This window comes from Python bivittatus, unplaced genomic scaffold, assembly GCF_059951505.1.
Source record: "Python bivittatus isolate LINGU-HERP-01145 unplaced genomic scaffold, Pbiv_v1 ctg000080_np1212, whole genome shotgun sequence".
In the NCBI taxonomy this organism is placed as follows: Eukaryota; Metazoa; Chordata; class Lepidosauria; order Squamata; family Pythonidae; genus Python; species Python bivittatus.
Genome location: NW_028277035.1, coordinates 40,927,297 through 40,944,522, shown reverse-complemented (window position 1 = coordinate 40,944,522; position 17,226 = coordinate 40,927,297). Strand labels below are relative to the sequence as shown.

General features: G+C 38.1%; 1 protein-coding gene across 1 annotated transcript in view; it reads right to left on the bottom strand.

Moving 5' to 3' along the window:
* Window positions 1-467: 467 nt before the first annotated feature.
* The window catches only part of CYFIP2 (cytoplasmic FMR1 interacting protein 2), a 72,254-nt gene continuing 55,495 nt past the window's right edge, over window positions 468-17,226 (bottom strand). The window contains exons 27-31 of the mRNA XM_088133886.1: window positions 16,732-16,804; window positions 16,258-16,352; window positions 7,182-7,420; window positions 6,792-6,939; window positions 468-5,794 (exon numbers count right to left, since the gene is read on the bottom strand). Coding sequence (XP_087990012.1) covers window positions 5,627-5,794; window positions 6,792-6,939; window positions 7,182-7,420; window positions 16,258-16,352; window positions 16,732-16,804 — 723 coding nt within the window. The 3' untranslated portion in view covers window positions 468-5,626. The remainder of the gene's footprint in view (window positions 5,795-6,791; window positions 6,940-7,181; window positions 7,421-16,257; window positions 16,353-16,731; window positions 16,805-17,226) is intronic.

Sequence of the window (17,226 nt, the reverse complement as noted above, 5' to 3'; positions counted from 1 at the left end):
AAAAATACTATTCTGCCACATTGATAATAAAAACTGCTATTTCCTAAACAGTGAACATCCTTGGTCAGGGCAACAATCATCCAGGTTTCACTCTTTTGTCATGTAATCACCCATGAAAAAGGATTGGATCATGGTCTTAAACTTGCCTAAGAGACACAGAGGTGTCTCCTGTAAAATTAGGAAAATGTGTTTATGGCCCTTCCCTACCACTGCTTTCTGTTGAAACAGAGACCTCCTGTTTATGCTCCCCTTCTTGGGAGCTGCAAGCTAACAGGCTTATAAGTGGCAATGTTTCAGCGTTGCAGATATAGCAGCTTTTACCTGGGGCATGAAACAGCAGCTGGAATACCCAGATTTATTTGTAGCATCAAGTGATTCTGAAATGCTCCAATTCAAGTAGATTCATCTTATACCCTAAATCACAGCCAAACCCATGTGCTACTGTCATTTCTGTACCCTTCTGCTCACACACATTTATTATTTCAAATGTCCCCCTCTTGCTAATAAGATTCATCCCAACTTTATTGTACACATTGTTTGAAACTGCAATACAGGTCATCATCATGTCATCGCACAAGGTATCTTATTATTAGAGAAGCATTTGGAACAGCAACAAAAACCTCTGTTGACCAATGATGAAAGAGCAAAAAATATAAAACAATATATACCATTTTCTGCTGTTTAGCAAATATGATTCAAACACTATAGCCAATCACTGCTGTAAACATACTGCACCATAAATTAATGTAGTCATTGTACAAAAAAACTTGGACAATTTTCATACAAACAGAATACATTTGGAAGAATTACACAAAGATTTTCCTTATATTTTCCTTTTAAAAAAAGATTGTATTTAAGTTCTCAAATATCCAAATACTAATGAAAAGCAGAGTAACACAGAAAAGCGGGGGAATTACTATGGGCATAATATATCTGACAAGTGCTGTTGGGGAAAGGAATAGGGTTGAAGTGCACGTCTCATTTCAAATCACTTATTTTTCATTTCGAATCTTTAAAACCAAAATGATAGCAGTCTAATAGAGCCAGAGGGAACCAAAACTTATTGAAGAGATCTCTGCTCTTTACTTTTCTTAGTTGGAGCACTTATAATGTATTTTTGTAGCTTGCTAATTCCCATGAGGAATGATTACCAACCAAATTACGTGTTAAATACGGTCGTATAGTTTAATGCAGCAAAACATTTTTCTTTTGGTCGAAAATTAACCTTAAAGGTTGGAAATAACTGGAAAATTGGTAGTTGAGGCCTCTCAATCCCAATTCTTCCTGCTGTTTGCCTATTGAAAATCATTTTTCCTTCTTACTCACAAGAAAAGGAAATAAATGGTTTTGTACTTAGATCAACATCAACCAAACTTCCAATAAGTGAAAAATACCATTTTGTATAAAAAAATAGGTGCACATTTGAACTTCAAAAACATGCTTCTAAACACTCCACAAAGGGAAGCAATTATGCTATATGTCTGTATGGGGACTAATGTAACATGGCAGAATGCTTGTGAAGTTACAGATAGCTTTATATTGCCTTTTTTTTTTTTTTTTTGAGACAGCAATTGTGTTCTCATGAACTTTGGAGTATCTGAGCATATAGTTTGGGATGAGTAACTTACATTTTAAAATTCTGTTATGTATCCGACAGCAGGGAAAACTAGAACAGCATTCTACAAAGTCCAATAAACACATGGCAAGTCATTCACAGAACAAAATCTCAGAGAAAAAACTTTCTAGCAGTTGGATCAATGTTGGGCAGTATTATTTAAACAAAAACCTGAGGGAAATATATTTGAACTTACTCTGAGGTTCTCTTACACTCAGTGACTAGACTGATTACCCTCAACTTAATCCTGCTTTTCTTTTCACTACCAGCACATACAGATATTTAGGATTTCCCCACAAATAGCACTGATTTTTTCAGGGACTGACTGAGAACTCTTTTGTAATAGTAGTACAAAAGTATAATCTGTGAGCAGACCTCGACAAACCTGAAAATGACTGAAAAAGCTCATTAGAATTACCCTCCTCTTGACACTTCTTCAGAAAACAAGATATACAATGCGGTACCATTCCTACAGCAGGTGCATTGGGATGACATTTGTTCTGAACATTCGTGGAAAATTTAGAACTGTAATACTATCCAGCTCTGATGGGTAACTGTATTTTTATTGATTTTATTATATTTAAGGAATATTGTAAGAACAATAAAAAAGAAACAAATGAGGAGCTGCCTATCTCATCAAGTGAATTCAAAATCAACCACAAGAATATATTCATGTTTGATGGGGTTTTGTAAGTTTGAAATCAAGGCTTACTACAGTAAAAACAGTGATGTAAAGGAACCTGGCAGTGCTGTACTTGCTTTCCATACAAATTACAAAACACCTGAACTGTTTCAGCAGAAATTTAGGATTGAATACAGTAGAGCATCCCCCCTCCCCTGAGCTCTTTTGTTCACCATTGCTGCCTGCGTAAGGCGTCTGCAGATTAATTCTATGAGCCTTTCATAATTCCATCAGTAGAAGAGAACCCTATTTAACCACCACAAACCCCTTGCATGAATGTTGAGGATAAGCCCAGCTCCAGCATCACACCTGGGATACTCAGACACCTGCATATACAATGTACTGTTTTGAAAAAGTTTTCATACATACAACCATGCACATGTTGACTTCTACTCAGCCTGGAATCTGGTATGGCAGGGCTTGAGCTCACATGAAAAGCAGCCTATCGACAGGTGACTGTGTGAAGATCTCCTCAGTCCCAATAAGCAAACTGTGTGTGTGAATATCTGCTTTGATGCTCTTGGGAAGAGGGCTTATTGTTGCTGATACTGTGGTTTTCTGTTGCATGAAAAACCTGAAATATCTTACTGTTTGAATAGCTGCCTCGGTACTTATAAATGGCAAACAGATATGATATGTGACAACAATATTCTATCAACCTCTGTATAAAGAGATGTCAATGTTTAGTGGAAAGAAGGCATTTGAGAAGGGCCATGTACTTAGCACTAATAATTTTATGCTGCTGCTGTTCTTAAGATGGAATGTTCTTCCAGGATTGAAGACAGAGAGCATTAAACTATTCTACTTCATGTATTTTTATCAAATAGAAAAATGTTAGTAGATTCTGGCTCAATAACACCTGGCACATTTGTGATGAACAGTAATCAAATATGTGTTTTATGAGAAAATAAAGAAGAAAAAGCACAGATGAACATTTCTGAGATCTAAACAATGGAAATAATCTTAGCCAGATTGCCCCAACTTGGCATCTTCCCATCAGGGCTGGGGCCAAAATTCTGGAGGGCAGCAGATTTGGCAAAACTGGTCTTGAACAAGATAAGGTCGAGAACCAACTGTTCTGGAAGAGGCTGGAACAACTGTTGAATGTTTTGGGAACGTCCAACACTGGAATAGCCTGGCTTTATTTTTTGCAGGCTAAAGATCAGGGAAATACTCCCACCTCCACCCCGAGAATTTCACAGATCATTACCTTAAGGTGGCACCAACAAAAAATTACCAGGATGTTCTACTGATCAAGCTTCCATGAGATGAATAGAACATAAGTATTGTCTTGCACTACTCTCATTCATTGTACATAGGGGAACATTTTAATGCACTGTACCCTTTGCAGTTCTCAACGAAGGAAAATGTACCAAATCTTTAATATTTTTGACCCTTAATTTTGAAACTGTAAGCAACTGTAGAGCAACTCATTGTATTTTCTTTGCAGAAATCTGAACCACTGAAATATTAGAGGACTTCAATTCTGAAATCCCTCTTTTTGCCCTCAAGTTACAGGGGAACTTGCTTGATGAATTTTATCAAGCCCTTATAGTATACCAAAAGAACTCAGAAATAAATTATTCTCTTTTAGAGATCTCCCTTTCCTTTTATAACTTGATACATGCTTGCACTTTGGTAATTAAACTACTTCTGCTTGGGTAATTAGACTTGCTCAACTCAGTGGTTTTTACCTTCAGAGTCTATTTTACTGTCGTATTTGGAGTCACAAAGATCTTCTCACCAGATAGAATAGTGGTGACTGATTTAATAGTTCTGTTTCTCTTTCATCATCCTTGCCTGATCTTGTCTCTCTAAGGCATTCCTTCTCCTATACACATCTCTTGTGGAAAGTATCTGACTTAGTGTTCTCTCATCCAAATTACCTGGACTTATCTCCTGGATGCACAGATGGTAAGGGATCTATTATGAAGTGAGGAGCACACATGTGTTCTCAAATTACTTGTCCCCTTCATTCTACAAGCTTATCAATTTTTTATCAACTATTGGAAATCCATATGTCACCGGAACCATACATATTAAAGGAAGACGAGCTGTTGCTTAGAACAAAGATTTGTTGCATGTATTCCTAAGAGTGTTTCCTTTTGATTACTAAACTTGGATATATAATCTTGAACCAGTTATCAACCATTTTCAGGAATACAGGTAGTCCCGATTTAAGAATGAGTTCCACTCCCAGGATCTGTTCTTAAGTCAAATTTGTATGTAATCCGGAACAGTATTATTGTATAATACTGTATAAGTAGTATTGTGTAATGAACTTGAATAACTGTGTATTTAAGTTGAATTTTGCTACAATAGGCTCTGTTCTTAACTATGGGTCATCTGTAACCTGGGCATTCTTAACCTGGGGACTACCTGTACAGAAATGTAATTATCTCATTCTTCTACTAAAGAAAAAAAGATGCTCAGCTCAATACATGTACCACATTTCCAATCAACTTTCCAAGAAGATGTAGCCTGTTAACTTCACTGAGGCCATTACAATGTTTATCATGTATAGACAATGACTGTCTGTAATACTAACATTAAGAAACAAATATTAGCTCAGATGTAATAATGCCAAGAAAGAGATTGAAAAGAAGGCATTACTTTGTTTTCCTCTGCTCCACAGCAAGCTCAATCAATGCAAAAACTGAGAAAATTTGTTTATTAATATTCCACTGCTAAACTAACTCCAAATTTGGCTTAGCAAAGTTAAATAAATCTAGAAGGAGAAATGATGATAATAGCAAAAACCTGCTAATTCCAGGTAGACAATTATATGCTATTCTGAGTCTAAAACAACACGATGCTTGCTCCATATCACCTGCAGTGGGAGAAACTCATTATTTCAAAATGTTTAAGCACTTATATCACAAAACCAAGGTTTTATCAAGCAAAACTATTGTTGTTTCACTGGGCACCAAGTGGAAGATTTGCAACATTTTGAAATGTGGGTTTCTTTAACTGGAATCTCCAAAATAATGATCATTTTAAGGAATGCAGATTTTTGTGCTTCATCAGGTGATTATGGGTTGTCATGAAAATAGAAGAAACCACAGGAGAAAAGCCACTTTCTGCTTCTTCTCACCAGTTTCAATACTATAGGTAAAGCCAACCAGAAAGATATAGAAGAACATGCATTCAAATGAGTCTTCTAGGAAATGCATCTTTGTCTACTGGATCCATCCACATCTGCTTTGTTGAGAGACCTGTGTTTGCAGCTGTTTGGCTTCCAGGTCTTTGCTGGAGTCCAACCACTTCTTTCTCACCAATATCCAGTGGAAAGACCCAAATCTCCACATTGTATTTCCAGGGCTGAAAAACTAACATGTTGTGGCCAAGGACTGATGGATGGGGGGCTGGAAGCAACGCACATGCTCAACTGTTGAACTGTCTGTTTCCACTGATTTCATGTATTTGTTCAGGATGGCAAAAATCTCATTGTTCAGAATTTGGTACTTCCTGATCCTGTCAGCCATTTTCTTAAGTGGCTGGAGATAAAAACAAAAAACAAACAAAAAACAAACAAAAAAACAGGGAATAAGAAAATATGAACACTATCACCACTAATTTTATAGCTATCCTGTTGTCAAAAGAACCAACAAGGCCACAGGATAAATAAATATCTAGAATAGTTCTCTCCTACCTCTAAATGGAAAAAATGTTTCAGACTCCCACTGACATAACTTGACCTATTTCTTAGGCATCATAAATATAACATCTCTCTTTATGCTTCCACAAATGAGCTGGAAGATAACACATTTGTCTTAAAATTAATAGGACCAAATATTTAGGCAAAGGGAATAGCTGCTCAACCTACAGCAACACTGCTCTTAAGAGAAGTGGCCCTATATCTGTTGACTTCCTCAAGTCCTTCTTTTCTTCTTTTTCATTCCCTCACTCCCAAACAGCTAAATGTATACAAATTCTTTCTAGCTTACCCCTCCTAGCACTTCTTTGTTTACTAATACAGGCCAGCAGACCCTGTATTTATTATAAAGCATCCACATCAGACATGACCCTGTTCAGTTGGGAAGGGCTATTTGCTGTTTTGCTGCTCCTTTATTTAATTCTCCTACATCAAAATGTAAAATCCCCAAAATACAGGTTGTACTAATCTGGTAGTTAATTGTCTGCTCTCCTTAGTATTAAAAAAAAAAAAAAGACAATTTCAGGAGAAAGTCCATAGCTTAGTGGTGAAGCAGATGCTTTGCACAAAGAATGTCAAAGGTTCAGAACTTTGTATCTTCATGGCTGGAAACTCATTTCACTAAAACTCTGGAAAACAGATTCAGTGCAGTGCAAAAGTTCTGAGCTGAAGTTTGACATAAAACAATTTTTAAGTTTCCACCTAGGATGTATAAAAATTCTGTTTAAGCTTTGGGGAACCACTGATGTCAGTGCATACAGTGTATACTCAGCTGGTGGAACAAATCCTACATCTGGTAAGATGGCAATCTATGTCCATATGCTCACTCTCACACTTACCACATTCTTTATGATTTCATCCTTCCCATCCTGTCTCTGCACTTTTAACAGGTGATAGCAGAAGTCAAAAAGATCAAAACGACGCTGTTGCCCCAGAAGAACTATGACTGAACAACCAGCCCAGTTTAAACCATCTCCAAAACACTGTCTAGAAGGAAAAGGAAGAGGGAAGACGTTATTTGGAAAATAATTTCTTCTTGCTTGATTCTGTGAAGAAGTAACATGTTCTGAGAGGTTCGTAGAACAGAAAGACAGGATTGTGGCCTTTGTTCAAGACTGGCCTCAAAGATATGGAGTCCAATTTCTAACAAAGTACCCATGTTGTTTTACATGTAATAAAATCTCAGCTATTTGCAGATTGGTTATAGCCTTCAGAACAGGCCTACTCACTCAGCAGTGAATTCATTTGTTCCAACAGGAATGCAGTACACAAACTGCATGGCGCTCCAGAGCCGGTGAAATTCAACACATTCATCAACATGCATGACGCCATTGGTTGGGGGAGGCCCACGCCAGATGGGGTCTTGGAGGTAGCTCCGAATGCGGGTCAGGATAACCTCAAACATGGACAGCCCACAGCACAACCTCTCCTTGGTCAGCAAGTCTCCTTCACGGGCTATGGCTATTTGCTGATGGAGAAGAAAAGCCGTATTATAAAATACCACTTTCTCCCAGAATCTCCATACTGATCTCCCCACCCAGCCCTCCAATAATGTTTGGAATCCGTTAAGATATTTAAGAAAGGGCTTAGCCTGGTTAGATTTAATTAAAATCTAGTAAAGTTTTGCTTGAGAACACTGAGTTTTGTTGCTTAGTTTAAGGAAGTAACTTTCTAACACATCTTTGAATATTTTATCCAAATACTTATTACTTTACTGATACTTTTGGAATGTTATGGTATTTTGGAAAGAGCCAAAATTTGCTTCTCTATTAGGATTTTTTAAAAAAATCAAGATTTTCTGCGTACGGTATTGTTCCTGCCAACTGAACTCCTGACAGTGAAATATTGGAGTGGTTCGCAATAATGGTTTCTTACTGTAGTAAATATTCAACTTCTATGAAGTGTAATTTGCATAAGATCATGTATTTTATATGTGCATTTGTTAGTGGTACCGGCTTATTATAAATTATTCATCCAGATCTGCATATCTATATGTATTTAGCATTTGCTGCTTAGGATGATCTTACATACATGATTACATGTTTAAGTTTAATCTTGACAATCTGTAATGCAAAATTCATGAGCAACTTAAAATGTGACAGGTAATAGAGAGATCCAAGAAAAAAAATATGCCACTGTTCCAGTAATTTTTCATTGTGTATTTTAGTTATGATGACAAGAGAAGAAGCATTTTTGAATCAACATAAGAAAAACAATTGTTTTTCTCTGCTTTGATCTGAAAAGACAAATTTTAAAGAAAAAGATTCCTTTTTCCACCCAATTTTGTAGAACTCAAAACAAGTGGTAAAATATAGTCAGAAAATAACATTTTACAATACCAATAACTCAATATTTTTGGAACTCTAAAAAGCGTGAGTCATTCGCACGCAGAAATGAATGAGGGTTATACATATTATTGCCCAGAGAACTGCACTTGTAAATTTTGTACAGTTTCACTTGAAAGAGAACAACATGATGAAAATACAGATATGTAGCACAGAAATGGGAGGCAGGATGGCAGAACGAGATGGATTAGCACAGTGAACAACTAAAGGAATTTCAGCCATCACAGAGCTATGCCATTTCAATCCTTTGATGATGCAGTTGCAATCACAAAAGAGCACAGCTGGACGGACTTTCCCTCTTTGCTTCACAAAGATGCTACAGCACCTTCATCAGGACACGCTGAGATACTCAAATATTGTTTATATTTTACATTCAAGAAGCTCCTATTAAAGATCTATCCATTACTTCTAGTGGGAATCTAAAGTGGAATATCTAGTATGCAGAGGAATAATAATGGACCAATCCATTTTTATACCTTCAGGCAGTGAAAGCTAAAAGGCGGTACAGAAAACGATGACTTTAGATACACTTTTCCAAGGAGTAAATCAATATATGCAGACGAGCTCATATTAGGAATCACTGAAAATAATTCCAACTCTATACATTGTAATTTTTTGCGTATTGAAGATTCTTAGATTGAGATTTTACACTGATTTCCTCTCAGGTAATTTCCCACTAAACTCAGTGTGAATTACTTGCGGATGGTATAACAGCAGTGGTCAAATATAGACTTGGGAATGGAGTTAAATACTTTTCATTACATAACAGTTGTGTCCTTAACTGATTTATTCAAATCAGATGTTGAGCAAGAGGTCATTTCTAGATATCAGATTTCTTAATTTATGTAGACATCATGTCTTTAAAGTTAAAGGAGCAGAACATCCTTTGAATATTGGCACAATAGTGGCTAGAACTTATTTTTTTTTCTTTTTCAAAAGCTATATTACCTCACTTATATTCCCAAATGCCAGCTGGGGCAATTGGAAAAAATAACAAGATTTCCTAGGATAATCTGATGCTTAATGACTAGACTACTAAAATATACAGTACTCTATACGTCTTCTGCTTTTGAAGACAACTCAGAAACTGCTGTTGGTCCAAAATACAGATGCCTAGTAGCTAACACCAATTAGTATAAGCACAATTAGCAGTACACCACCAATATTTTTGCCACTGCATTGGTTATCAACAGGTTTCCAAGTCCAATTCAAAGTATTGGAGATTACATATAAAACCCTACAAGACTCAGTCCCCACAGGTATCATCTTTCCTGGATATATTGTGCCTATCCTATGCATTTCTCTTCAGGAAGGATGCTTAGGATCCCTGCCTTATGTGAAGTGAAGGGGATGGTGGCCCAGAGGTGGTCTCTCAGTGGTAGCTCCACGTGAAGGGACCAATCATCCCCCTGAAGTTTATGAGGTCCCAATCTGCAGCCATCCAGAACTCTGTGAGGAGTATCCTGTTCTGTTAAGCACTTGGCTGCTAATAGTGGAGATGAGCCCTGATCTTGACAGGACTGTTGCTGCTGTTGTTGTTACATTACCTTTTATGGAGTATTTATTTGGATGGTGATTGTTCATGGTGGGATTGGCTTTATCATGCTGTTGCACTATAGATTTTATAAACTAGTGTCTTCACAGTGGACAGTATATAAATTGATGTACACATAAATGAACGTACAGCTCTTCAATGAGCAAAAGAATTAAAAGGGAATACAATATTTTAAGGCAAAACAAGAGAATAAAGTTCTTATCCTTATGGAAAGCTTATTTAAGAGTTTCTCAAAGTTTCTAAATAGATTTGTCAAGATTTTCCCCAGATGTTGGTGCTTTTCCTTCAACATCTTCTTTGTGCTACCCAGTGAATATACTTACATAATCAATGCACTACAAAAAAAAAAAAAAGCGCCTGTGTGGCATCTAGTCAATGACGGCTTGCATTCCCTGGAGAAAGAGCTATTGTGGGGTTAAACTAGCCAGTACATTTCCCCATTCATGCATGACAGAGATATGATTTTCCCCCCATATATCCTTCAGGGCACTGATGAAGGTGTCCTCTGATTTGGATCCATTGTGTATTTTCATTTATTATTTGGTCAATTTCTAAGGCTTGCTTGTCTCAGTCATCAGCCATACAGAACTCCCATATGAGCAGGGGATTCCTAATATATTACTGGGAACAATTTTGTGCAGGCACAGTGGGAAAGCTTGCAGATTTATCTACAACAGTAAAGCCAATGGAGAAACTTGTGATTGGGGATGAGTTGCAATTGGGTCACGAAGCCTGTACAAATTAGCGTTCCTCTCTTCTCTTCAGGGTTTTACTTTCAGGTTAATGTAGGAAGACTAATCTGAAATGAAGTGATATGCATAAGCAATGCTCATGTTATTTTATTTAAAGCAGGTAGTTGTTTCCTTAACTGACATTAGTGTTTTAGTCTCTTCTTTTTTTCTTCTTTTCTTCTCTTCTCAAATAATTTTAATGCAGATTATCGTCATCTAATATCAATAGCAACGCAATGTTTCTTGATAGTTTCAAAGAGTTGATTAGGAAAGACTAAGTCCAAATTTGTTTCAAGTGGCAAATTTGAGATTAGGAGTTCTACGGTTGTTATCTAAAGTACAGAGTGACAAGGACATTCTGAAGGGGAAGAAAATAACTCGCAGAGAAAATGCAAAGGAATGAAAATCAAACTATTGTATAGAGAGTTTATGTATTTTACATTTGGGAAGCTTTCCTAAACTTAACAACACAATTAAAGAAAAATAGTTATTTTATTGTTTTCTTGAGACTAACATGACATATCTCTTAGAACTACATTGCTTTGCGCCCTGCTGCTTTGGTGTTTCCCATAATAATCATACAGAGTGCTGAGATACACATGGTTCTCCACTAGTGTATATGCTTGAATATTAAGGAACGCCTATCTGTTTTTCAGAGAAAGGGCACAACGTGGTACAACTCAAAAGGAAATATTAACCTAGAAACAGAAGCAAACTCAGTGGGATCCCACCTAAATATGGATAGCTTCCCCAAAGCCACGACTGCCTCTGTTACTCAGAAGCAAACAATCAGAGAGCAACAAGGCCCATGGCTTTGCTGTGCTAGGAACAAGTGAACATCATCTGAGATCACTGAGAGTACAAGTGAGCGTGTGCTAACAACAGTGTGCATCTCACTCTGGGCTGGTTTATATCCTTTTCATCTCTAAAAGTACCACTTTCATACTGGATGTGAGACAGCTGACAATATATATAACTTGTGAAGTGGGAGCTTCATGTGGAAATCAATTTTCCATAATCTTTCCGATCAGGTGATTTGTTTGGTGGTAGGAATTATGGTGACAGGTATATATGGGAACTGATCCTCATGAAAGGACATACAGTGGCCTGAAAGGAAAAAATGTACTGTGATTTAGCTCTTTGAGAAAATATTACAAATATATCTATCACCTAACACTTAAGGTCAAGACACACTTGAGTCAAACTTGACTTCTGTGACTACATTGTTATGTTCATGCTGTTTGGCAACATATGATATACAGATAAAAAGAACAGATTGCACAACATACTATTATTTGGTTTTTGTGTTGGGTTCTTCAATGTCTCAAAACATTCTTACTATGTATATAGAGACTGGAAACATTTCTAGTCAATAGTGGTAAATGTTTTGGGAGTATCTGATAGTATATTACAGACACTGACTAGTGAGTAGTGTGCCTTCAAGTCAGTTTTTGACTCCTGGTGACTGCCTGGACAAGTCCCTGCAGTTTTAGTAACTCTGAGTTATTTGAAAAATGAGCAAGGTATATTAGGTAGTCAGCAAATATTAAATTCCAAGATTCAACCAGAAGAATCTACAATTTAACTTGACTTTCCAAATAGGATAGCTGATCCAGTTTGAATAATTGTATTAGAGGCATCCAAACAGATTCAACTTGAACCATTCAGATGCACATGAACATTTGTGTTTTTATAGTACTAATCAATCTGAACTGATTCAGTTGAATTTAAAACATCAGGAGCAATTTGCGCATCCATAGGATGTATAAGAAGACTGAATAAACTATCTCCTTAAGATGTAGAGTAAAATCTAAGTTGATAATGGGATGAGGAAGATTTGCAGTTGGAATCTGCTGTGGGGTTTGTTGCTGTTAATTTGTTAGCAGTTCATGCAGCTTCAGGCTAGTTATGAGGATTTAAAAAAGGGTTCAGCAAAGAGGGCTGAACATGCTAGCTCCCTTCAGCACTACCATGTGGGACTGCTAATTAGGTTTTTAATTTTTTTAGGAGAAATCTTAATTTTGAATTTCCTACCATGTCACATCTAGGTAGACTTTAAATTAAATGTTCTTGCGTGCCACTAACTGCAGCTAATACAGGCTTGCAAATCTCTCACTGAAATCAGCAGGAACAATGGAAGTAAACCAATTTATCTGGACTGTTGCTGTAGGACAACTGATCAGACTTGGGAACATGGATGTCCGACAAAGAGCAAAGCATTACATACAGAGAAGCCCCCAACCACAGAGACAGCACCTCCCAGCCTGGCACTCCCCAGCTGTGTAGGGACAGCAGCCTCCAGGATCTGGGAATTCTGTGCTGTCTTCACACATTTCCAGGGGGCTAGATTGGAGAAGGCAAATACTGATGAATACTTATCACAAACCTCCTTGTATTGCCTCATTTTGTCCTCAACAAGGGTAAGTTCAAAATGAGCCCATGAAATGAATTTATATTTAAATTTCATGATCCAGAACAACCATTGGAATGCTGGGACTCATAAGACAGACATAAAGCTCCTGCTATACTGGTATTCTGTCTTTTTTTAATTAAATGTCAACATGTGAGTGGTTTTTGAAGTCATAATCATAAAAGGAAAGAAAACTAGTGTAGCTGATTGCTTCAAGGCCAAGTCCTCTATTAAAAAGAATTAAATCATAAGCAAAGAGCAGGTGTGCAGCAAAAAAGGGCCTTGCCAAGCAGAAAGATCAAATAACTCATGCAAGTGAGCCAAGCCACAGAGTATAAAAGCGGGGAGGAAAACCAACACTTCTGGGATTGCAACCAGTCTGGCCTGGCCATTTTAAGCATACATCCAAAAATGTTTCATGTGTGTGTGTGTGTGTGTGTGTGTGTGCGCGCCTGAAAAAGAGACAAGTAATATAAATGTCAAAACATGTATTATCATTAGAGAGCCAGGATTGATTGCAGATTCTTGCGGGGGGGTGGGGTGTACACTAAGTGGCATGCAAAGCTTCTTGGTATGGAACCATATCCCCCTCTTTCCCCTTTCCTTCTCCTGATAAGTTGGGATGAGGATTTAGCCCCAGACAGGATTCAATATCTATGTTTTGGGGCACATATGGACCAACAATAGTGGTTTAAAAGTTTTATTGAACACATTGCTAAACAATCTAGTTTAAAATTCTAAACTGTTTAAAGTCACATTTGTAATGATAAAACAATGATTGGTAAAACGTGAACCCTTAAGTCTCTCTCTGGCTGCAAAAAGGAAGGAGAAGACCAGGGGGTCAGAAGGAAATTGAAGAATTCACTTGGGTTTACATAGTACCAAATCTTCAATTTAGTGCTATGTGCACCCATCTAAGGGCTGAAGCTCACAAGGGAGAACCAACCATGTTTGGGCAAGGCAGAACCATGGAATGGATATCTCCAACACTGAAGCCTGGGACAAGAATGAGCAACAGTCTATTGGTTCGAAAGGGTCAGATGAAAAGTTCTAGGATTTAAACCCAATGGTGAGATAGATACATATGAATCCTGTGTTCTGCACTAAGCAGATCTTCTGGTTATATATGACTTTCCTTTGATTGATTAACTGATTGAGTGCCATCAAGGCATTTTTGACTCCTAGTGACTACACAGACAGTTTTTCTCCATGACAACTTCTCTACTATCTGTAATAAAGCACATTATTGTTATCTGTTGAGTCTCTGAAGCTTTTGCTCTAAAGTTGTTACAGAAAGTGGGCTTGTTCTGGGAAATTCAAGATTTCCAATTAAATAAATAAGTCCCCTGTGATTGTTTTGTTATTTGCTTGGTAGCCATGTTATATTTGGTATTTATAAATTGCATTGCTTATTATTATGTGCTTTTTTCCTTTGATTTATTGTCTGTTTTTGTGCGGTACACTGCCCAGAGTGACACTGGTTGAGTTGGGCAGCTTTATAAATCAATCAATCAATCAATCAATCAATCAATCAATCAAATAAATAAATTGGCCAATGTCCTGAGCAAGCTAATGTTAACTGCAAACCAAGTCAAAGTGTGAAATAGTTCTGAAACTCAAGGTGCACCATCAGGAGTACACATTCTTAAAGATTTTAAGCATTCTGGGTGTCATTTTCAACTCATGAAGATGACAGTGACATGCTGTTACCTCTTAGACTACTGTAATTCACTCTACATGGGGCTGCCCTTAAAGGTGAACCAGAACTGCAGCTGGCACAGAACGCAGCTGCCTGCTTGCTGAGTGATGCTCGCTGGTTCAACAGAATCCTTATTTGATAGAACTGCAGTGGTTGCCAGTGGGTTTCCAGGCCTAATTCAAGGTGCTGGTCATTACCTATAAAGCCCCACATAGCCTGAGCCTTTGTTACCTTTGGGACACTCTTCTCCAGGTAGAAACTGCCTATCCTACACAGTCTAGCCAGGAGAAAATGGTGCAGGTGTCCACTCCCAGAGTGACTAAGGTTGGCAATACCCAGAAAATGGCACTGTCAGTTACAGCCCTCATTTTAGACCAGCATGCCCCCAGAGGTTCGGTTAGCTCCTGCTCCTTTATCCTTTAAGAAGCAGGCATAAATAATCCTCTTCCACAGGGCATTTGGTGAAGAAATTTTAAAAAGAGATACAGGTAGCCCTTGCTTGCTGACCCCTTGTTTAGCAACTGTTCGAAGTTACAACAGCAACAAAAAAATGAGATTTACAACTGGTCCTCAAAGTTGCAGCCGTTGCAGCGTCCCCATGATCACATGATTGTGATTTGGGTGCTTAGCAACTGGCATGCATTTATGATGGTTGCAGTGTCCTGCGGTCATGTGATCACCATTTGCGATTTTCACAGCAAGCTTCTGACAAGCAAAGTCAATGGGGAAGCTGGCAGTAAGCTGCAAGTCGCAATCACATGACATTGTGCTTAACGACTCCGTGGGATTCACTTCATGACTGCAGACAGAACTGACATTCTAAGTTGGCATGGTCATGATGACATTTCACTTTATGACTGTGTCACTTAGTGATGGAGTTGTCAGTCCCAATTGCAGTCGGCAAGTGAGGACTACCTCTATTGGTTTTATCACTGGACATTTTAACATATGAATATTGTTAGCTGCCTAGAGTTGTATGAGTGGGTGGTGTATAAATATCTGCAAACAAACAAACAAATAAATAAATAAATAAATTGATTCCCACAATTAATGTGATAACTGCAGCTGTGTATTGCAACAGAGTACCAGTGAAGATATAGAAAACTTGCCAGAGAGATTCTGGGATGGGTAGCCTGGTCTTATTCCTTCCCATGATAGATGCAAGGGAAGAAATACTGTAGCCAGGGTGTAGGATGCAAGTATGATTCCATGACCATTTTGAAACTTCAGGGTCTGTTTATGGGGACAAGTGAGTGCCTTGCCTGAAAGTTCTTGTGAATGAAAAAAGCACATAAAATAATTCAGATTCAGGCCAATAATGACAAACTGATTGTCTCTGAGGCACAGAATGATTATCAGGGACACAACTACATAAGTATCACATCAAATTTCACTAATTTTGCTCAGGCACGAGTGAAGTTTGTGTTGATATTCTGGGACGTAGAATTGAAATCCAGCAAAAAAACTAGAAAGGCTTCCTGGGCTCCAGGATAATCTGGGGAGGATCAGGGCTAGTGTGACATGTTGGGTCACCCAGTCAATGTGGGTTTCAATGTCATCCTTACCTGAGGAGTTCCCAGCCTCTCTATTAAGGGAACCAGGTGAAGTGGGGCATATTTGGCTTCGAGACGCTTCATGCGTACCTCCAAGCGTTCTCCTTCTGTTAAGCGAGCAGCAAACAGTGAAATGAGAAAGCAAAAAGAAAAAAAATCTAGCATTTCAGAGTCATCTCCCAACCATTATCCAACTCTGGGACAAGTATGACATAAAACCGTGGAAATGCACTGTGAGGAAGGGACTCTACTTACAACTGACACCAAATACGCTTGTAAGAGGATCTTGTTTTCAAAGCAAATATCTTGCTTTGGCTGACAGGGCACCCTTTCTTGTGGAGTGGCTGGTAGGGCCCCTGGTCAACTTCAGGCAATGAACAGGCGACTAGCTCTAAGATTCTTTGAAAGCTGAAATATCTGCAACTTCGAAGGTACTACATAGCTTGGGAATAATAACTGATATCTGCGCATCTCTTCACTCCTTACCTTTGATGTAGACCCTGGGCAAAATATTTTGGAAGGGAGCAGCATGCAGCAAATCACACACTTCTTCCTGGGACTGAGGCAGGAGGAAGAAAAATAAAAGGTGTTAAAAACTCCCTAAGGAACTGACTGTTCAGCTGTTAATAGACCTGGGAAGGGCAAAGTGATCTATTTGCTTTCAGAAGGATATTCAATTATAGCTCAATATCCAGGACCACAGAACTGGTAGACAATAACTTGTGTCAAAAATATGTTTATAATAATCTTGTTTTCTGTAAAATTTGGGGGTTCTAGTTTGTTACTTCTTCTGATTCAGCAGCAGGATTTCTTGAACCCTGCTGCTGAATGGTGTAATACTCTCCCTACAACCATAATAAGGTCTGCTGATAATTAACCAAGCTCCTCCTCCTCCTTTATGTGATCTGAAGTTGTCAGGTACTGCCAAGGACTGTGAGGGTCTGTGCTGGTGTATCTTGAATAGTTACCATTATCCCACAC